Raw genomic sequence first — 20,917 nt, 5'->3', positions numbered from 1 at the left:
GGACAAAGAGGGCACAGACTGCTAGGAGGTCAGGGCAGCTGCCTTGAGATGCTGCCGAAGACAGAGAGAGCCAAAGGGAACAGGCAGGAGGAAAGAAAGGGCGATATTGATGAGGAGGTGACAGGCAAAGGTCTGAGAGCACAGGGGCTCAGGAAGTGGGGAGCCTTGCTCTCGTCATGCCCCACCCTGCCCTCCCAGGTTCCTTCTAGAGCAGCCATGGGCTTCCCCTCACATGAAGCCAAGGCAGCTCAGGATCCACACAGCTGGGGCTGGGCATGGGGCAGGACACGAGGGCCCTGGGAGCTATAGCCTGGCCTCTGCCAAGGAAAACGTACCCTGCCCCAGCCACAGTGGGGGGCAACACTCAGGCCAGGGATGACTCCCTCCCAAAGGCAAGGACCTTACTGTCTCCACTTGGCCAATTCGTATCATGAAATCTCAGGCAGGCCATGTCTTCCTTTGCATCTTGGTCTCCCCGACTGGAGAGTGGGCATTCCAACGTCAGCATGCATACTCCACTTGGCTGACGACGAGTAAAATGAGGCTGCCACTCTGTGTTGGTCTTGGACTCAGAAGAGCCAGCTTCTCATAGGGAAAGGAGCTGCCTCAAAGTCCCACTGCAAGACACAGCCCTGGAACTCAGCTCTCCTGGTTCTAGCAGAGGATGCTGCCCACCAGACCACACTGCCTCTGGCTACTGCAACTTGGGTCAGGCCCTTGAATGTGCTGGGGCAGCAGGGGGAAGTCTGGAGAATGAGCCAGCCTGGTTTGCCATGCTCCTTAGGAACCCCCTGAGGCAGGCTCATACCAGCACCTGCTAACCGAGAGGTTTCCTGCCGCTGTTGACAGGAGGGCTGAATCTTCAGGCCTCCCAGTAGCCATGAGTGTGCACAGACCAGAGCCCAGAGCTGGGGTAGAGGTCACAACCCTGTGCCTACTGTCTTGGCTTCTTACTCTTCCCAGCCCCAACCAGGGACAGATGAGTTATTTGAAACCCCAAGGTCAATTCAGAAGGGATGTTTTAGATAAAAGCTATGTGACTAAAAAGTAAACACAAGTCCTGCACAACCCCAGAACTGTGTGGTAAGGACCCTTAGCCTCATTCCCTCCAGGAAGCAGGCAGTGATCCCTAAGCTAAAGCTCAGATGAGGTTCCTGTGGCCAGAGCCCAGGTCTGGTGAGGAGAGTGTGTGCAAAGTGTACCCAGGGCAGTGGAGGACTAAGGCGACCCTTGGGAGTGAGCCAGTCCCCATAGTGTCCCAGGCCAGGAATGAGTGCCCACGTGCCATCCTCCACGTAGCACCTCTACACCCTCTGCCATGCAGGGGACTGACAGCCAGTTCTCCTTCCTTCCAGAAGGAAGCTCCCACCCCCAGCACCACTTAGGGGTAAGGGGTCAGGGGACCCACAAATCATGGCAACAAAAACAATAGTTCACCATTTGTCAGTTTTCTGATACTTTACTGGCCTGTGTCCTAATATCCATAGCAATTTCACCAACAGACACCCTGAGCAACCTGCCCTTGGCCTCACTGATGTGATGGAGCCAGACTGGGAACCTGGGTCTGCCCAGCTCCTGAGCCACACTGTGGATGTCCCTGCTCTTTGCCACCTCAGGAAGGACACCCCCACCCTTGTTTCTACCCTTAAGTGTCCCAGAAATGTAGAACATGGGGAATAACAAAACCACGGGAAATGCCATAAGCACCTGGAAAGCACCATCCACCTCCCTCCGAGCAGCAGTCCCAGAAGGGTCAGCCAGGCCCTCGGGCAGGCTGGGCCCCTGGCCAGGCCGACAGAACAGCCACGCTATGGCCCAGATCGCTCGATATGCAGGAACCGGGGCCTGAGGAGACAGGGACAAGGGGTTGGTTACTTTCCGGGCTCCAAGGAATGAGCAGCAAGAACACACTCTCCCCACAGCTGGGACTGTGGATGGCCCCGGTGGAAAGACCAGTGTGGCTATGGGGGATGAGTAGGGACAGAGCCTCACTTCCCACAGAAGTCCCTGCGCACGGCCACAAGATGGAGGTATAGGTCAGGATGGCTCTGAAGCCAGCTGCTGACAAGCTCTGGGTGCCTCGGATCCACTTCCAAGTAGATGCTTCTACACCGGGGGAAAAATGGGTTAGCTCAGGCAGACAGGGCTGGGACCCGTGCTTCTGGGTTGCCTGGGTCAGGCGGGGGCAGAATGACTGCCAGGGCATGCCCAGTACACACTGGGAATGGAGGAGGCTGCTGCGGACAGACCCAGGAGACCTGTCCCATCCATACCCACAGTCCTTCAGGAGCTGGGGTGCCAGGGCCAGGATGTGAGTAATGACGTCCATGCCCTCTTCCCCACCGTCCAGGGCCACTGGGTCTTCGTAGCTGAATGGGAAAAAAGGGGGAGGTGAGAGCTTGAGGGAGGGGATGTCTGAAAAGTATAGAGGAGCTGGGGAGGGCATCCTCAAAGGGGGGCCTCTGAAACTACACTCAGGGCTGAGAGGCAAGTCAGAGGAGATGGCCCCCAAATGGATGGCAGCTCCTACTCCCCAACCTCCTGCGGGCAGCACCCCACAGGCACTGCCAGGCATGTTTGCTAAATCCTACTGACTGACAGCTCCAGGGCATGAGAGTCTCCTCACAGCAAGGCTGCTTGGCTGCTCCTGTTCTTGGCCTGGGAGGTCTGGAGCTAGCCCTGACTACTCCTGAGAGCCTGGAAAGAGACAGCCAGCACCCCAACCCATGCTACTGTTGTCCCACCCAGGGGCTCCTGGGCTATCCCTGTTCTTCAGTCCCTGTGTAAGAGCAGGATGGCTTGGTGCAAAGCCTGGAGTAGGATTTTAGTCCCAGCTTTTCTGCTAAGGCATCATGTGACATTAGACAAGACGCCTTCCCTCTCTGGGCCTCAGTCTTCCATAAAATGATGCACCCATGTACTGAGCACCTGCTATGAGCCCTCCACTGTGTCCGATGCTTTTGAGTCATCATTGAGTCCTCCCTAAGGCCCCTGAGTCCTCTGTAAGGTCTATTTTCAGGGGCAGGAAACAGGCTCAGAGAAGTCCAGTGGCTGTCTGCTGTCTCAAGTGGGAAGGCAGAAGCTGTGAACCCAGGTAGGATTGTGGTCTCCGGAGTGCACCCTCTCAACACCACTGCCCACTTCCACACCCACCCCCATCCTTCCAGATGGTATGGTCCTTAAGGGCACACCAATCCCATTAGGCCTTCTCAGGCCTGGCCTCCTGGTCCCACCCCACCCAGCACCTGCGGATCTCGGGGGCCAGCTGCTCCATGTCCTGGTGGAAGACGTAGGGAGGGTTGCTGATGATCAGGTCCACAGGGCCCCAGGGCAAAAGGTGTGTCCAACTCCCTTCTGTGGTCAAAGAAGGGGACACACAACAAGGACTGGCCCATTGAGAAGTAAAGGGTGGTGGCTCCACCTACCACCATGTCCCTTGGGTAATCCCTCCCTACAAGCCACACCTTGGGCTTGTCTCTGAACCAGAGACAGACTTGCCAACTAGTGCCCAGGGTCCCCAGCCAGCAGCCTGGCCTGTAGTGTACATGCTCTGACATGGCAGCCCTTCACCTAGAATGTCCTTGCCCGCTCTTCTTCCTGTCAAAAACCTCCTTGTTGTGCCACTTCCAGAAAGCCCTCCTGGGCAAAGCAAGAGCCTTCCTCCTCTGCAGCTCCACTCGCCTTGCCACACTCTGCCTCACAGCCAACATGGACCGAGAGTATGTGGAGGGCAGGCCTGGTTTCAGTCAGCTGACTCCTGATGGCTCTGATTACTGGTTCCGGCCTGTGCCAGGTGGTAGGTACACCAGGTGTATGACACTCCATGGAGGGGCACATGAAGCTCATGGATCTCATGGGTGAAGTGACGGAGCTAGAACTGGAGCTAGAAACCTGAGGACACTGTAAAGGCTGCAGCAGAGCCGTGCAGTGCCCAGGTCTCTTCTTCCCAGGCCAGGCAGGGCCGGGGAGGGCATTAAAGTATTTCAGTCCTAAAAGCTTTTTTATGCTTCTGTTTATCTCTTGTCAATAATCAAGCCCTTAAACTAATGTTATGGGGGATCCAGAGGGTCTCTGTGGTTGGTCCCCTCATGGGTCAGGTCAGCCCAGGGGGCAACAGCAGCTTGTCTGTCCTCAGCAAGGACTGGTCTGAGCCGCTGTGTCTGTCTGCTGGGGAAGCCCTCCCTCCCTCTCCATGGAGAGCCTTGTCCACTGGCAGCACTTGTATCCAGGATCCCTACCTCAGGGAACATGGGTGAGGGAGGATACCTAAGGTCACATCGAGGGGGACGATCCAAATTCTGTCCTGCAACTGAAGCCTGGAGAGAAGGGAAGGTGGCAGTGAGCATGTGGGGTAGACCCCTACCCATGGCTACAAGGAAGGGGAGCAATCGAGAATGTTTCTTGGAGTGGCAAGATACCCAGTGCTTTTCATAACCCTGTGGGACCCACGCCAGGCTGCGCCATTGTCTCCCCTCTCTTGGGAGTAGAAATCAGACATTGGTGGGTTTGATACCTAAACAAGCGGTTGAGATCAGGCCCCGAAGTCCGACTCCCCCATGCTGGCTCTCTGGTTCTCCCACCTACCTCTGAGCATTCTCACATGTCAGAGAGATGGCGGCCGCCTCCTTATCCACAGCAATGACTCGGCTCTGTTCCAAGAACAAATGAAGGGTATGTGGGAGACAAAGTGTTGGGAGATTCCAGACCTAGGGACCTTCTTCCAACTCCCCACCAGAAGAGGATGGAAATACCCAAAAGCTTTTTCCTCTCTGTGGCCAGGGATGGGAACCAGACAGATGGGAATGGGAGTTAGAGTCTGTGACCACGGTGGGCTGGGGACAGCCCTGTCCTCCCTTGTCTGGTTGCTTCCCTTCAAGTGCTTCTAGCAGAGGGATGTAGGGGAAGGACCAATGGAAGGGACAGTGAGTGTCAGTCACAGTCTACCCAGAGTAGGGTGGAGGTGGCTCACCTGGGGAAGCTTGCTCAGCAGGCCAAGGGAGATAGCTCCTGATCCACAGCCCACCTCTAGAATGAGGGGGCCTCCCTGGGCTCCCACTGCATGGGATCTCTGGGCTACCTCCTCCAGCAGCCATTCAACCAGCTCCTGTGAGGGAGAGGGGTCTGGATCAGAGTTGGTGCTAACCTGGCCCCTGTGGGTCTTGGCAGAGAGGCCCAAGCAGTTAGCCCTGGTGTGAATAAATGTAGGAAAGGGAGGTGACCAAAGCCAGATTGACCTTCATGTCAGCTGGGGCCATGAGTAGGTCACCCTGCCTCTCCATGCCTCAGTTTCCCCATCTGCAAAATTGACCACAGTTGAGGATAACAAACAGAACCACATTTATGAAGCACCTATCCCATACCTACTGGACAGGAAGTATTCAATAATTCCCAGCTAAGCCCCTTATAGACATGTGTCCTCCCATTTTGTGCTCACAGAAATGCTATGAACCCTGATAGTTCCTGGTCACCCCTCCTGTGCCTAGCCCTGCTCCCAGAGCTTTCCCTGTAATAACCTGATGGATTCTCACAACTGGTCATGAGGAAACTGAGGCCCCGGTGTCAAGGTTCACCTTGAGCCTGGTCTGTGGCTCATGGTGACCAAAAATCAAGGGCCAGTGCGTCCCCAGCTTCCTCAAGCTGAGCTTGAGAGGCCCCAAGGAAGCTCCTAGGCAAAAGGGACAGGGAATTCCTTTCTTTGGCAGGGCGTTGGCAAGGAGCTGTGGCACACACAGGTCAGGGGGTAAACGGGCATGGGTGTGGTGGCAGTGCCTAACTGCACTGTACCTGCCTTAGCGGGAGGATGACATGTTCAGACACTGTTACTTTGGAAACAAGAGGATTTCAAGTCTCACCCACCCATCTGCTGCCTGCAGGGACTGTGCATTGAAGCCAACATAGGGTAGGGGTGAGGGGTGGAGGGCTGCTGCTCTCCAATGGACAAAATGTTCCTAACCAGCAGTGGAGTGGGGTGCCAAGTAGCCAGGTGTGGAGCAGGGAAAGGACAGTGCGGCCTCTTCTCAAAGGCATGCCTTTGGACTTGGGCAGAGGCACTACCCAGAGGCTCAGGACTCCCGGGATCACAGCTCCTAGGCAGGATTGGTTCAGGGAATTGGGTGGGGGGACAGCAAGTGGGTGACTTCTCTCATCTGAAAAGAGGCCCACCTTCTCCAGAAAGCCTTCCTCAAGCCCTGGCCACGCTCTCTCTATCACAGCTTTTCCCACCCTGAGTCTAAGGTCTAGGATGAAGTTTGCCTCTTCCATCAGACTCCAGGATGGGAAGACCTGGGGTCCGACCCATTGTAGTGTGCCCCAAACTGTCAGGGCTTGGCCTACAGAGGGGCCTCTTGGCTACTTTCCAAGTGCTGGGTAAGCGCTCTGTGTCCTAGAAGCTACCCTCTGAGTTTCACACTCCTAAGTCCCCCCAAACCTCCAACGCCATCAGCCAGGCCCAATGGAGCAGAGGGCTCCAGATCACTCAGACCCATTTTCCACAAAAGCTCCCCAGTGCCGAGTTCCAAAATACATCTCATCATTCTGGGCCCCACAATCCCAGTAGTAAATTTCATCTACCCCAAGGGTAGCAAGTTCAAGGCAAGCAGAACTTGGCCAGCAGGACCAACCCTCCCTGTTCCCAGCCCCTTCAGCACCAAACAAGCTACTGTCTATGGGTGAGGGAGTCCAGCTCCAGCAGGAAGGTTTCCATTCACTTACTCCCACCAGCTCTGGGCCAGGCACTACTGGAGACCGTCAGATACTTGTAGCAAGCTGGGCCTGCAGGGTTGGGACTGGCACAGAGTTTAGGGCTGCGGCTGAGAGCCTGTGGTCTCAGTGGTGAGGCCGGCAGGGTGACCAGGACTTGTCAGGGGTGTGAGCCTCCCTTGGTTTTCTGGTCATAGACAGACCTACTCTGGCTGGAGAATGACCCCTCAGCCAGCCACCTCACAGATAGCCACAACCTCAGAGACACACACCACATAAGTAAATGACCACCTTGGGCAAGGTGTGAAGCTGAGAGACTGGGGCCCCACCACCACCAGTAGCCTCTTGCTTTCCCTTACACTCCAGACCACAGGAGGCTCATCTTGGTTGTGGGACCAAGAGCGGGGTGTGGCAGGGTGGAGAACACCCCAAGAAGTCCAGAAACTTTCTCTTCCTCACCCAGTGAAGAGCCTCCCTCAGTCTGATGCTGGTGGCTCTTTGGGGAGACTGAAAGCCAAGCTGGTCACAGGGCTAGGATACCTCCTCTGGGTGAACATGGGAAGAATCCAAGAACAGGCTGGGGCGAAAGGGCAGAGGCATGTGGGAAGGAGGCAGGGGGCAGGCAGTTGTTGTCTCTGCCTGGAGCCATTGCCCCACATGGACGCCATACTCCCTCAAGAGTTGGCCCAAGGCCTCAGCAGGACCTGAGTGTTACAAGCAACCTCTATTAGGATCACATCCCTCGTGGGGCAACCCCAGGGAGAGGGCACTGCCTCCCCAAGCTGATGACAGATGAAGCCCTAAGCCTCCCACATCCTACACAGCCTCACCACCAGGCTGGGTGGGAACAGCTCACGCCCCCAGCCTTGAGTTTCCTACTGTACATACTGCCAAGCTGCAGCCTGAGCCACCTTCTCGCCCCCAGGGAAAATCCAACTCATTGGGCCACATGCTGCCTACAGCTTTGTACTTCAGACTCCTGCACCTATCATCAGAAACCACCCTTGCATGGCTAGAGAGAATGAAGGTACCATGATCCCTCCCCTGCACCCATTCTTCCTACTCCCTGCCACAGGCCACGTCCTCTTGAATTCTTGGTAAGGCATCCCCCAGTGTGGCTTCACATTGGGGTGAACCTGTTGAGTTCTCAGAAATGTCTGTACAGTGAGGCGAGGATCTGGCCTCCAATCACAGGGCCCCCGCCCCTCCCCCTTGCAGTGGATCTGCTCTGCTGGCCAGGAAGGGGGGGCCACATGGGAACCAGAAGTCCACACTTGACACTCAGAACTCCAGAGTACATGGCTACTGCCAGGTCAGCTCTGAGGGAACCTGAAGGTCACCACGATAGCTGCCCTGACCCTGGGCAGCTTCAGGAGATGGCAAGTAACTTCCTGGCCAGAGGTTGCATGTTTGGGGGAGTCATAGGATAGCTTTCCAAAACCCTGCAGGTGGCAGGCCACATCTTTTTCTAGGTCTCTGTAACTCATCCCAAGACATGCTAATCCCAGACAGAGCAGTCCCATGTGAGGTGTGGGGCTTTGACCTAGGAGTCAGGAAGTCCAAGTGCTCCCTGCATGCTCCCCTCCTTGACGGCCTGTGAATCAGCAAGGCCTCAGATTCCCTACTGTCTCTGCCCTGACACTAGGCAATTAGGCAAGGACCTGGCCTCCCAACCACATGATGTGGGGGTGAGAGGGTTCAGAGGTTTTGTTGGCTAGGGGACAGAGGCTAGGAGAGTGAGGAGGGGCTCTGGGCCCCTGGCTGGGGCAGGTGGATGGAGCCTGCCCTTTCCCAGGAATGTCTATGTGCCTGCCTAGGTGTCTTTCTAGAAACACTCCTTCTCAGAACCTCGTGCCCTCTGGCTTGCCCACTATCTTCTAACTAGCCTCATCCCTGGTCTGCCCTCTCTGGCTCACAGCTCTGCCACCTACAAGATCAGGGGAAAGTCCAAGAAGGGCCATAGAAAGCATGTTTTCCAGGATCAGGGTGCCTCACCATGGGACAGCATACTTGAGCCACACATCCCTAGTCCTAGCAGGGACTGACATAGGCAATTATCTGACCAGACAGCAGACTTAAGAGGATCAGCAAGTCACAGATTCCCTGCAGTGGGGCCCAATCCTCTCATCATCTGGGCCTAGAGAGGTCACACCAGGTGATACCAGGTCTCTAGATACCCAGCTGGAAGGAATCCTCTCTACTTCCTTCATGCTTCCCGAAAAACTTCTGGAGGGCTTTTGTTTCCTGTGGGTTGGGTGGGCCACAGGCCTGCAAGAGAGCTCCTAGGGAAATAGCAAAAATAGGCTGAGCACTTGGGGCTCATTTGAGGCACTCTTGGCCACTGCCAGCCCTAGAAGCTGGGGTGATGGCTTGAGACATGACAGCTGAGAGGGCCAACAGAAGTCCTCCATCCTACTGGCCCCACAAACTCAGTCAACCAGGGGATAGGTCTGGAAGAGCATGGCCCCTGAGGATAGCAGTCATGGAGCCCTAGTGCCCCCTGGAGGTAGTCTAGGGCAAGTTAGCTACCCTGAACCTCACCCTCATCCCCTATCCTGCCCCACCCTGCCCTGGTGGCACACTCACCTCCGTCTCTGGCCGAGGAATGAACACTGGAGGCACCATCTTCAGATTGAGCCCCCGAAAGTCCCACTCCCCAAGGATGTACTGCAAAGGCATCCTACAGAGGGAACAGTCAGGTGGTCATCAGTGCCAGAGTCTGGACCAGTAGAACCATGCCTGAGTTGAGAGATAACACTTGTGGTCAAAGGTGTTAGGCAAGCCCATGTCTCCTGTGCTCTGGATTTCTGGGCCAAAATCCTCTCTCCCTCCCTTCTTGCTATTTACTACCCTGGACCCCTCCTGCCACACCCTCACCCCAACACCTCCCTAGTCCTTGGACATCTTCCTCTTCCCTGAACTTGGGGAACCACTGCTCCCCACAGAACGCTCAGGTCTGACCTGTGGGTGCTTACCTCTGCAATCGGTGGCTACTCAGCTCTTGGATGCACTTTAGTTGCTGCGGGGTCAGGGGCTGGGTCCTAAGTACTGGCCTCAGGCTCTGAAACTGTCCCCATAGAGAATGTGAGTGGCTGGCTCTCAGGGGCCCCAACCTAAGTTTCTTATGTGGACAATGCATGTGGGCCTAGCACTGGTCTGGAGGCCCAGCTCTCTCATCTGGGTCCAAAGGGAGCAAGTTCCTGCCCGAGGTCACACAGTTGATATCGAGCCTCCTGGTGTCTATCCCTGAACCCCTAGTGCCTGGCACATGCTGTAATAGTTTGTTGGATGAATGAATAAGTATCTACTTAAGACATTTCTTCAGAAAAATCCCATTAGTTTCAGCTAAGTACTCTGGAGGCAGAAAAGCCTTGATGTCTCTTCCCCAAGGTCCTCCCTCCTCCCTCTTCCTGCCCTCCCGACAACACTGAACTTAACTGTTTTGGCTCCAAGGACATGAGCCACGATGTACTCACTGGATTCCCGGGCCTCAGGGATACCTCTCTTTTCAAAGACTCCAGTCCAGTGACTGACCAGTTCTGTGGCACTTGACAGCCCAGCCAGAGGCGAATGGGGTTGCCATGAGCTGAAGGCCCAGCCCCAGGTGCCTCCCCTCCTCCCTGGGCCAGAAAGGAGTGTCCACAGCATTCGGCCCCAAAGCTCCATGTCTTGGGGAAAGGCTCTGCAGAGTACTCTGCAGGTTCCCAAGTCTCCCTTATGATGTCAGCTGCTGAGGCTGGTGCTGAGAGTGGTCCCTGGCCCTAGCTGGATGGAGATGGAGAGGTCACAGGGCTCTAATGGCTCTTATCCTTAGCTGTGGTTGTCACCCTGGGGGAGGGAAGAGGAGAGCAGTTGAACCTTGTGTGATACCAGCCCCCCACTTCCACCAATCCGCTGCGTGAGAAAGGGCATGCTCTTGTTCTGTCACTCCCTTGACTCCATTTATACCCTCACCCATCTTTTTTGATTCGTCTTGTCTTGACTAGTTATGTTTTCTTCACTTTTTAGCAGGCATAGGCTGAGCCAGTAGCTCGGTCTCTGCTAACAGGCTGGTGGTACGTCAGGGCACAGGTCTGGGGGTAGGACAGATCTGTGTTTGATCCAATGTGTGCGACCTTAGGCAACTCATTATTTCTGAATTTGTTTCCTCATTCATAAAATGGGGGAATCACACCACCCCATTGCAAACAGTGCATTAGTCAATGAGTATCAAGGGCCTGGGAGCTGGCTCAACAGACAACAGGGACTCCATATTACATGCTCTTAAATAACATTACAAGGGGCAGGAGATTGCCTTTGTTTGGGAGCTTTGCTTCTGACATTTTCCATGTATTGTAATTGATTTGTATGTTGAAAATTTCCCCCCATTTAACCCCTAATTCCATCCATCAGCATAAATTGCCAGCTAAAACACTGACAATTTTATATTTAAACTGTCGCACATGAGTTTAACTTCAAGCTTTAAAATTAGTGTTCCCCTTTACTTCCAGACAAAGGTTCAGACTAGCATTTATTGAGCACCTGATAAGTGCCACATCTTCAGAGACAAGTAGGCTCCAAAAGGGTCACAGCTAGAAACCGTCCCAGGCAGCCAAACCCAGGTGTGCCATACACACAGACGGTTCTGTGCACCTGTGAGCGGTCCCAGGAGGAGCTGAGGCCTGAAGTTGGGGGAACACAAACTCCCTACCAGCGACGCAGGGCATAGTTAACGACCAAGGCAAAGCCCCTTCCCTCCGAGCCTGTTTCCCCATCTGCTTTACCAGGATTGGGGCCGGCTAGGTCTCGAGGGTGTTGTAGTCCAGGCGCTCCCATCCCGATCCCCACCTCTAACGCATACCTGCCTGATGGACTGCCCTACCAGCCCACCGGCCCGGAGAAACAGCCCAGAGCTAGGTTCCCGGACGTGCGTAGCCCGCAGAGCGCTCCCTCGGAAGCACCTCTTCCGGGACCGGCGCACCTGAGAAAGAGCTCGAGCAGACGCTGTAGCCCAACTCCGTAGTTCCTAACACCGTTGGGTTCCTCCCAGGAGACCCCTGCAGGGCGGGTGGGGCGGCTGTGAATTCCACGCCCACTATGCGTGCAGGCCCACTGGCGGGGAAGCGCGGGGATATGTGTGGCGTTGCCCCCTGGGGGCCTGAACCAGCCAGTCTTCCTTAAGGTTACGGCACTATATCACTTTCGCACACGGTGAATGCTCGGAGCTGGCCTTTAGGGACCCAGCTCGGGCGGTGCGTAGGCGGAGCCAAATAGCCCGCCCGATTGGGGGCGTCACCAGCGGGACTAGGGCTTGAGGGCGGGGGCCCTATGCCCGGAGGCGTGGTCTACCACAGCCTGTGGGCCGGGTCCAGCAGTGTGTGGGCGGGTTCCAATGTTGGGGGCGGGTCCAAAATTGGTGGGCGGGACCCAGTGTCCACGACCCCGCTGAGGAGAGGGCCTCTCCCGTTTAGGGCTTGAAGCAGGAAGCTAGAAACCGGACACCAGAGACCTGGGTTCGAATCCTGACTGTTGGCAACTCGTCAGGAGACTTTGTCCAGGTGGCTGGACCTCTCTGGGCCTCAGTTGCTCCTTCTATAAAATTCATGACAGTATCTTGTAAAGCGTGACTTGTCGACACGCCCCACCAAAACCTACTGTTAACTTGATCACTGTTCCCCGCCACACACAAGACAGAGTCTCGCTCTGTTGCCTGGGCTAGAGTGCCGTTGGCGTCAGCTCAGCTCACAGCAACCTCAGACTCGTGGGCTCAAGCAGTCCTTCTACCTCAGCCTCCCGAGTAGCTGGGACTACAGGCATGTGTCACCACACCCGGCTAATTTTTCTATTTTTAGTAGAGACGGGGTCTCGCTCTTGCTCAGGCTGGTCTCGAACTCCTGAGCTCGAGTGATCCTCCCACCTCGGCGTCCCAGAGTGCTAGGATTACAGGTGTGAGCCACTGAGCCTGGCCAGATCACTGTTAACTAAACTATTAAACATGCGGTTTCCTGGTCTCCTTCCAGATCCGAGGGAGCCGCGGGGATCTGCATTTGTACTAAGCTACCCTGTGATCCCCCCCACCCCCCGTAAGCTCCTTTGAAACCTGTGGATTAGAGGGTATCCGGGGCTCCTCCCCGAGATGATCACGCCATGGATGGAAGCAATTGTGAGGGATATATGCAGACTTACCTTGGTCGGGATGCCCAATAATACCACCTGGATAATAATACCATCCCGCTCCCAACTTCTCTGGACTAAAGGTGATCCATTTCTAGCCCAGGGTTGGAGTCGTTTACCAAGAGCGCTCACGCCAGAGTCCCCATCTGAGTAGGAAGCCAAGGTTCAGGGAGGGAAAGCAGCTTGTTCAAGGTCACAAAGTCTGTAAAGGGTTGAGCCAGAGTTCAACGCAGGCCCGACGCTGAGTACTCCCAGTCCAGTGCTTTCCCCAAGCCTCCTCTGGGATGCCCGTCTTTTGGGGGCATGAGTCTGTCTCTGAGCAGGTCGAGTCTGCGCTGGCCAGAGTCCTGAGTTCTGGCCCGGAAAGGGCCTGGGCACTCACGGTCACCCGCCCAACTTCGGTACAGGCCACCAAGGTGAGGGATAATCTCCAAGAACTGCGAACCGGCTCCTGGCTCCCGGCTCCCGCTGGGGGCGGAGCCAGACCCGAGCGACAGGCCAGCGGGCCAATGCTGAGCGGTCTCTATGCCTGACAGCCAATCGGGTGCTGGGGGCGCGGAGCGGTCAGGGAGGCAAGGCGCTGGAGCTTCGGGGATCCCTCGAGGTTGCTCTGCCGGGTCCCATCCCCGCCGTGGGTCAGGGACCTGCCCACCCCGGCCCAGACTGGCAGAGCTGGCACTCACGGCTGCGGGCTCTGCGCGGTAGCGGGCCTGGCCCGCGGCTTCGAGCGTGCAGGGAGGGCGGCACTCAGGTCGGACCCGCCGCCCCCCACGCCGGGCCTTGGGGTTCCCCCACCCCGGCCTCCCGCCTGTCACCACCACCCCTAGCCTCTCTGACTGAGCTCGGCGCCCTGGAGAGGATTAAGTAAGTGCTGAGGTCGCTGCTCCTGTGCAAGAATGGAGGAATCACTGGGTCGCGGAGGCGGGCGTGGGGATTGGGGCAGGGAGGATTGAGAGACCTAGTGGAGAACAGCATGCGGGTTCTCAGAGGTCGCGGTGCTGACTCCTTTCACCCCAGTTTCCTTCCCTTCCCCTCTGGACCCTGAGGCAGGCCTGGCAAATGGTCCGCAGGGCTCTTTCTCTCCTTTGGGGTGGAGTAAACAGCCTCAGAGCAAGAGTTAAGGGTCTGGCCCAAGGTCACGCCTCGGGTCAGTGGCAGAGCCAAGAAAAGAACCCAGGACTCCTGTTGTGCCCAGCCTAGCTGGAGGGAGAAGGCAAAGAGGGATGTGCCTCCTCCACCCCATGTCCCTCTGCCAGCCTTACCCCTTCCTAAGGGGCCAGCACAGGTGTGTGCACACCTCACACACACCATGCATCTGCACAGGGAGGCACCCCACATATGTACCCATGAGCCAGCACAGGAGGTATGTGTGCAGCCTGAGTTATGCTGAGTTGTTTCCCTCCTCTCCCTAGGGCTGCCCATCTGCAGCTTGGCTGGGACCTATTCCCACCCTGCTTTACCTAGGGCCTTCTGGGCTGGGCAAATTTCCCACCCTCTGTTCCCAGGGGAGGAGGGAAGGGAAGGAGAAAGCACCCAAAGTGGGAGCTCCATCCCTGCCTCTGAAGATATGCTCCCCTGCCTGTCCCCTTGACCCTAGCAGTCCAGCTCCCCTATTGGGGGCTTGGGGGTGTCCAATGACCCCAAGAGCCTACAAAGAAGCCCAGCTAGAGGACCAGAGCCTTTCTCTCCTTCCTGTCTTCTTGCCTTTCCACACCAGCCCCAACCCCTACTCTGTGCATAACAGTGGGCTGGGTCCAGGGGCTCCAGCCCACCTTTCCTGACTGGGCTGGCCAGCAGGAGAAGATCTAACATTTATTGGGCGCTTACTGTGGATGGGGCTTGTGCTGAGCTAAGTCTTTTCCAGGGACCTGTTCATTCTGACATTTCAGTAACCCTATGACCCTGTGGGGGTGTTCTTAGTAAACTCTTAGACTCAGGAAAACTGACACACAGAGAGGTGGAGTGACTTACCTGGGGTCATCCAGTTAAATAGCTGAGCTGAGATTCAAAGACAGGCCTGTCTGGCTTCCTGGGCAAGTGTTTCCCTCCAGGAAAGGAAAAAACTGTGGTATTTTTTTTCCCAAGCAGGATAAAGGATGTAGGGGGCAGGAGTGAGAAGGTGGGAGATATGGAGAGTAGGGAGAGAGGGGTGTTATTGTGCAGGGAAGGGACTTTTTCTTTCAAACCTCCCACTGCCTTTCACATCTTCCGGTATGATCACTATGATCCTCTTATCCACAAACAGAGGAGGTAGGGCTTAATTTTTGTTCCTAAAAACACATGGGAACCATAGATATATAAGCACTTGTCCCTATGTCTCCTGGCTTGCCCTTGTCCTTTTCCTCAAACGTTTATTTCCCTAGTGCTTTCAAAACCTAGAGGGACTTCATCTTACTGCCGAGCTGCTTAGCCTCATATTTTTTATTCTTTCCTTTTCTAGCACCCAGGGAGGCAGGGGGCTCCCTTTATCCAAGGAGTGGCTGTGCAGGTGGTCACTACGGGTAGTAGGAGCCACAGGCTGGGACACTCCTAATGTCAGAAGAGAGTGGGAAGGTTAACTGACCACAGGCAGTCCTCAACCAGGGCCCTCTCTGCATCAGCATGAACTTCAGGATTGCATCTGCTAGGGGCTGGTTCAGCAGCCGTCCACCCACCGCTGAGCCTGATCTGGAACCTGCCACAGATGGGCCAGCCTCTGAGACCACTACCCTCAGCCCAGAAGCCACCAGCTTGAATGACACCAGAATCCCTGATGTGGCTGGTGGTACAGCCGGCGTGGGTACCATGCTTCTGTCCCTTGGGATCATCACGGTGATTGGCCTGGCTGTGGCCATGGTGAGAACTGGGGTAGACTGAGACTGGCCTGGGAGGCTCTCAGCTGGAGAGGGTAATAAGTGTTCAGATGTATAGAGAAGCAGATCAGAAGACAATCGTCTGTTAATGACAATGCAGTCCTCCCTTCCCCCAGACATTTGTCCACTGGGGCCCAGAGACCAGAGAGGCAATTCTCCTAATTAGAAGAACCAGAAAATGTTCTGAGGAATACATAATGTTTTGAGCTGGGTTGTTTAGGTCACATAGGAGTTTGGGAGGAGGGTGCTCAAAGTGGAGGGTCCTGATGGGCAAAAGTTTGGAGGCAGGCAGGAGGTTCCGTGAGCAGCAAGCCGGACAGTGAGGCAAGTGGTTTGGGGTTGCAGTGGGAGTGGAGGCCAGAGGGTAGTTGGGATGGATTGTGGGCTACAGAGTCTGGGTGGGATGCTCTGGGCATGGCAGGCTGTTGGCAGTATTTATTTATTTATTTATTTATTTTTGAGACAGAGGCTCACTGTGTTGCCTGGGCTAGAGTGCCGTGGCATCAGCCTAGCTCACAGCAACCTCAAACTCCTGGGCTCAAGCAATCCTTCTGCCTCAGCCTCCCAAGTAGCTGGGACTACAGGCATGAGCCACCATGCCCGGCTAATTTTTTCTATATTTTTAGTTGTCCGATTAATTTCTTTCTATTTTTTTTAGTAGGCTGGTCTCAAACTCCTGAGCTCAAACAATCCGCCCGCCTCAGCCTCCCAGAGTGCTAGGATTACAGGCGTGAGCCACCGCGCCCAGCCAGCAGTATTTATTCATTCATTCACTGAACAATTATTTGCTGAGTACTTGCCTTGGACCAGGCCTTTGGGACCTGGGGAGATAAGGTCCTGCCTCATGGTTCTTACGAGGAGTGGGAGACAGACAAAAACCAAGGGTTCCAAAGGAAGCCTACAGGGACTGCCTTGGGGACTCAGGTGGGGGTGCAGGGGAGCAGGTGTGCTTTCTAGGCTGAGTGGTTGGGAACAGCTGAGGATGCAAAATTAGAGCTGGCCTCAGTGTCACAAGAAGTGGAGTGGGGGCAGCTATCAGGAGGGAGGTGAGCTGGGGAGAGGGCTGTTGCAGGTGCCTCCCAATGGTGAGTATGATGCTTCTTGATCTGGTGTCAGCCCCTGAGGATGCGGGCTGTCCCCATTAGATAATACACAGACACTCAAAATGTCACTGAGGGACCACTGGAGATTGTGCAGGCTGAGACCAGAGAGGGTAGTAGTGCACCTGAGCTTCCCCAGTGGGCCTGCCAATGGTAACATTCTGCCCACCGCTCCTTGCAGGCTCTGATGGCTGGCCTTGGGCGCAGGAGCATGTTGCTCTGACAAATAGGGCTGTGGATGGTCCTTCCACGGCCTGGTTGGAGCTGCTGTTAAACCAGGGTTGCCATATGGGCCCCACAGGCTCCGGATTGCTGCCAGGAAGCAACTGCCGGCCAGCAAGCAGGGTCAGGATGCAGCACATGCAGAGTGGGCCAGGGCCTAGGAGGCCTGCTGGGGTGAGCATGAGGCAAATGCCAGTGCTCCCCCTTGCCGCCGTGTGCTGGTTAAGCAGACTGAGGCACCTCAAGGCCAAAACAGAGCCTAGAATCTGCCCTCATTACTCTCAGCAAAAGATTTTGTCCTAGAAAACCTCCCTTACTCTTTGTTGTATAGGAACATTCAGAGGGCCGGAGTAGATTGCCTTCTCACCAAAATTGGAGAGGTAGGAAGGTTGTAGGATGAAGGCAATAGAGGGCAGGAAACACTGCTGGGCACAGGAGACAGGTCCAGAGGTATTCCCTATGTGCTGTGTCCTCTCCCCTTGTGCCAGCCCTGAGCCAGGCCACAGGGACAGGGAGGAGCAAATCTGTGCCAGGTTGTGTGCCTCACCCAGGAGGAGGAAGTGCTTGGTGTGGGCAGGATCAGTGGGGGAGGGCTTCCCGGAGGCAGTAGGGCTGCAGCCGTGGGGGCCTCCTTTCCTTGATATCTGATGCTGCCCCTTCTCTTGCAGGTTTTATACATCAGGAAGAAAAAGAGGTAATTTCCCAGCTGCCACCCCAAACTCCAGCCCCTGGACAGTGCTGGACTGGGCTTCAGGGGACGCGGGTGGAAAGAAGAAAGTGTCTATCTCCCCCACAAAGGCCCTCTCCCTGGTCAGGGAGTCAGGGCCTCTTCTGCCCACTCAGGGTTGGGGGTGACCACTTTCCTTCAGGGAGGGTTGAGGGCACCTAACTAGGACGTCACACACAGGACAAGCAGGTGTAACCCTGGATTGGGGATGGGTGGGGAAGGAGAGGGGGTGACAAGGTTGGGGTTACCCCCACCCAACTGCCCAGCCACCCTTGCCCTGCTGCCCTGAGTTGACTGCCACTGACTCCCCTCCCCCACCCCAGCTGTAGAGGCTGTGATTGCAGGAAGGTCCCAGCCTAGGCAATCTCTGTGTACCCCACTGATGACAGCTTCATGGCCCATAGCCCTACCCAGTCCCAGGAATGGGTAACTGCTCCCTCCCAGGCCACTCATCTGAGGGGTGGAGCTTGTACTGTAAGTGCAAAAATATCTGTCAATAATCCCATTTCAAGGGAAATCTTAGGACCCTAAACATGATTATGTGCTGTGGTTTAGCTGGTCAGTAGGCAGGGCCTGGAGGGCTGGTAGGAGGGGAAGAGCCTGCTCTGCCCCCAGCAGCCTCTGCCCCATCCCCAGGCTGGAGAAACTACGCCACCAGCTCATGCCCATGTACAGCTTCGACCCCACAGAGGAACAAGATGAGCTGGAGCAGGAGCTGCTGGAGCACGGGCGGGATGCTGCTTCCATGCAGGCTGCTGCTTCCGCGCAGGCCGCACAGGGCAAGGTGGGCACTGGCTGGGCTCCCCACCCCATCTTCAGCCATCATGTCTCCTCCACCCTCACCCTCCCACCTTTCTCATGTCACGTGGTCAGGTGGCAGCTATTGGGTATATGGGTTTTGTTGGGTTTACTCAGAAACTGGTTGAATTGCTCCAGGGCCACCTGCAGACACACTGCACAAAGGCAAGCCAGGGAAGCCCGGGGACCCAGCCTGACTCTGCCCAGATAGCTTTTGCTGATCTTGGGAGCCCCACAGGCATCTCTGAGCCTCAGTTTTCTCATCCATAAATAAAAATCCTAATTCTTGCCCTGTGAACCCCCACATGCTGGCTAGGAGGGTAAGGGAGGAATAATCGGGGAAATTGTTGGGGACTGGGACCCTGGATTCCTCTGCTCCCTGAGGGCCTATGGTCCTGAGTGGGTTGTGGATGGGGTCAGACTCTTGGGCAGTGGTTGCCTCCAAGTAGGCTGGTAGATTCCTAGTCACTGACAGACGCCAAGCAGGTGGAGACCCCAGCCAAACTCACCTCCTGCGTCCAAAGGGACAGGTACCTATGTGGTTATCCTGCTAGAGCCACTGGGCCACCTGACCACTTGCCACCATTCCCCAAATCCCCAAGGACCAGAGTGTCATGAGCAGGCCTGGCCCACTCCTGACCCATCCAGCCTTTTTGAGTCTCCTTAGGCTCAGGGAGAGTCAGGCTGGGAGTCTGAAGACCCCTTGGTTTTGCCTCCAGTTCTGTGTCACCTGGGTCAGGATACATTGCCCCCTTGGGATATTCAGGAAATTGCATTGAGAACCTTGGTCCACCCAGCCCCTGGAACTACTGACCATTTGACAGTTGTTTCCTATGCACCTCCCTTGTGTCAGTCCCTATGCAAGGACCTGGAGGTTCAGCTGAACACCCCCTGCTAGGAAAAGGTGACGTATACATGATTAAATCAATGCCCAGGCCCACAGTGAGTGCTGCCAAAGTGACAGGGCAAACTGGGGATGGCTGTTGCAGGGAGGAGTCATCTGAGCCAGGTCTTATTTCTAAGTTGAGCTTGCAGGGAGGGCATTCCAGGCAGAAGGCATAGCTGGTGCCAAGCACAAGCAGACTCCAGGAGTGAGGGTGGAGGTGACTGGGTCAGAGAGTGCATGGCTTTGGTCAAGGTCTCTGATGCCCCTGCCTGTCTCCCTGCAGGCCATTCTTCCCTCCCAGGGCCCACTGCAGAGGCCCAGCCGGCTGGTGTTTACTGACGTAGCCAACGCCATCCATGCGTAAGTGGCCTGAGGACAGGCCTGGACCTCTGATAGAGATACCTGCCACAGTGCCCACAAAACTTCCCACTCCCTGATTGTCAAGACCTACTCTCAGGACCTGCCCTGTCAAGATGGGAAAGGGCCAGGCCAGGCCCCAGCTATTCTGTGGACTCACGTGCTGACTCTCTAGGCTTTAAGAGAGGACCCTGGTAGTCTGGGCATCTGGCCACTGATCTCTCCTGACCTGAGGGGCCCCGCATGTGGGGCATTCCTCATGCCAGGAAGGTCAGGAGCCACTGCTGGCTTCCCTGTCACCTGTCCAGACCCCTCATATCAGGATCTGCTCCTCCACTGTTGAGGAAACTGGGGGGAGATCTGGAGTGGGAGGGGAGGGGAAGTGGGGGTTCCTTTCTGTCAAGGAGAGACCTGTTTTTTGCATTCTAGAGACTCCTCTGGGGTGGGGAGGGGCAACCACCTGAAGGCCCAGGAATGGAGCTGAAACTGCCCAGTGGGCAAGGATTCTGGCAGAAGGGCTACTCGTACTTGGGGGCCATCCGTACTAGAGGGCCCATGAGGTCTCCCAGCCACCCATCCCTCGCAGCCAGTGGTTTGTTGAGCCTGAACTAGAACGGGAGCTGAGGGGGAAGGAAGTGGGGGAACATATGTGGAGGATGCAGCCCCCAGACCTGCTGAGAGCTTCACGTGTGTACGTGAGTGTGCCCACAGGCAGACACACGCCTGTGCCAGCATGGCGGGCAAGACGGAGACCTCCTGCATTGGCTCCACTCTCCAAGTTGGCCCCACCCAGTGGAGCATCAGGGTGGGCGACCTCCTCTACGTTCAGTGTTCAGGGACTGCAGGAAGAGGGAAACAAGGCAGGGCTCCACTGTCCACTGCACTTCTTCTCTGGGCTCTAAAAGGCAGGCTGACCTGTTTGTGAAACCAGTCCCTGTCTGGGACTACATTGAGGATCTGGGGTGGGGAGAGGCTGTTGGTATGAGGGCAGTGGTCACAGGCTTCAGTCTAGTGGGGGAAGTTCTGACTGCCTGAAAGAGGGTGGAGGATTACCCCTTGGGAAAGAGACATAAGAAACCTACCCTATTTTTTAATTCCCCCACCTCCATCCCACCTATGGGAA

General features: G+C 55.9%; 2 protein-coding genes across 7 annotated transcripts; one reads left to right on the top strand and one right to left on the bottom strand.

Moving 5' to 3' along the window:
• Positions 1-1,762: 1,762 nt before the first annotated feature.
• HEMK1 (HemK methyltransferase family member 1) lies at positions 1,763-11,626 on the bottom strand. Of its 5 annotated transcripts, XM_012639246.1 has the most exons (12): positions 11,540-11,626; positions 10,138-10,527; positions 9,675-9,766; positions 9,286-9,379; positions 4,970-5,104; positions 4,585-4,649; positions 4,267-4,316; positions 3,246-3,354; positions 2,596-2,697; positions 2,274-2,369; positions 1,993-2,106; positions 1,763-1,845 (listed from the first exon to the last, which is right to left on the bottom strand). In XM_012639246.1, the coding sequence occupies exons 2-12, from the start codon at positions 10,363-10,365 to the stop codon at positions 1,809-1,811; spliced, it is 1,122 nt and encodes a 373-aa protein (XP_012494700.1). In that variant the 5' UTR covers positions 10,366-10,527; positions 11,540-11,626; the 3' UTR covers positions 1,763-1,808. The 5 variants fall into 5 exon arrangements, with proteins under 5 accessions (XP_012494700.1, XP_012494722.1, XP_012494716.1 ...); XM_012639268.1 differs by lacking the exon at positions 2,596-2,697 and having other exon boundaries at positions 4,239-4,316; XM_012639262.1 differs by lacking the exon at positions 1,993-2,106.
• A 3,827-nt stretch (positions 11,627-15,453) lies between these two features.
• On the top strand, positions 15,454-19,801 carry LOC105814854 (chromosome unknown open reading frame, human C3orf18). 2 transcript variants are annotated; one of them, XM_012650064.1, is made up of 4 exons: positions 15,454-15,627; positions 17,695-17,720; positions 18,390-18,537; positions 19,721-19,801. In XM_012650064.1, exons 1-4 carry the CDS (start codon positions 15,454-15,456, stop codon positions 19,799-19,801), a joined length of 429 nt encoding a protein of 142 aa, XP_012505518.1. The 2 variants fall into 2 exon arrangements, with proteins under 2 accessions (XP_012505518.1, XP_012505458.1); XM_012650004.1 differs by having other exon boundaries at positions 15,454-15,687.
• Positions 19,802-20,917: the final 1,116 nt, after the last annotated feature.

Source organism: Propithecus coquereli, unplaced genomic scaffold (assembly GCF_000956105.1).
Source record: "Propithecus coquereli isolate 6110/MARCELLA unplaced genomic scaffold, Pcoq_1.0 Scaffold1, whole genome shotgun sequence".
In the NCBI taxonomy this organism is placed as follows: Eukaryota; Metazoa; Chordata; class Mammalia; order Primates; family Indriidae; genus Propithecus; species Propithecus coquereli.
This window is presented reverse-complemented; position numbering and strand designations above follow the sequence as displayed.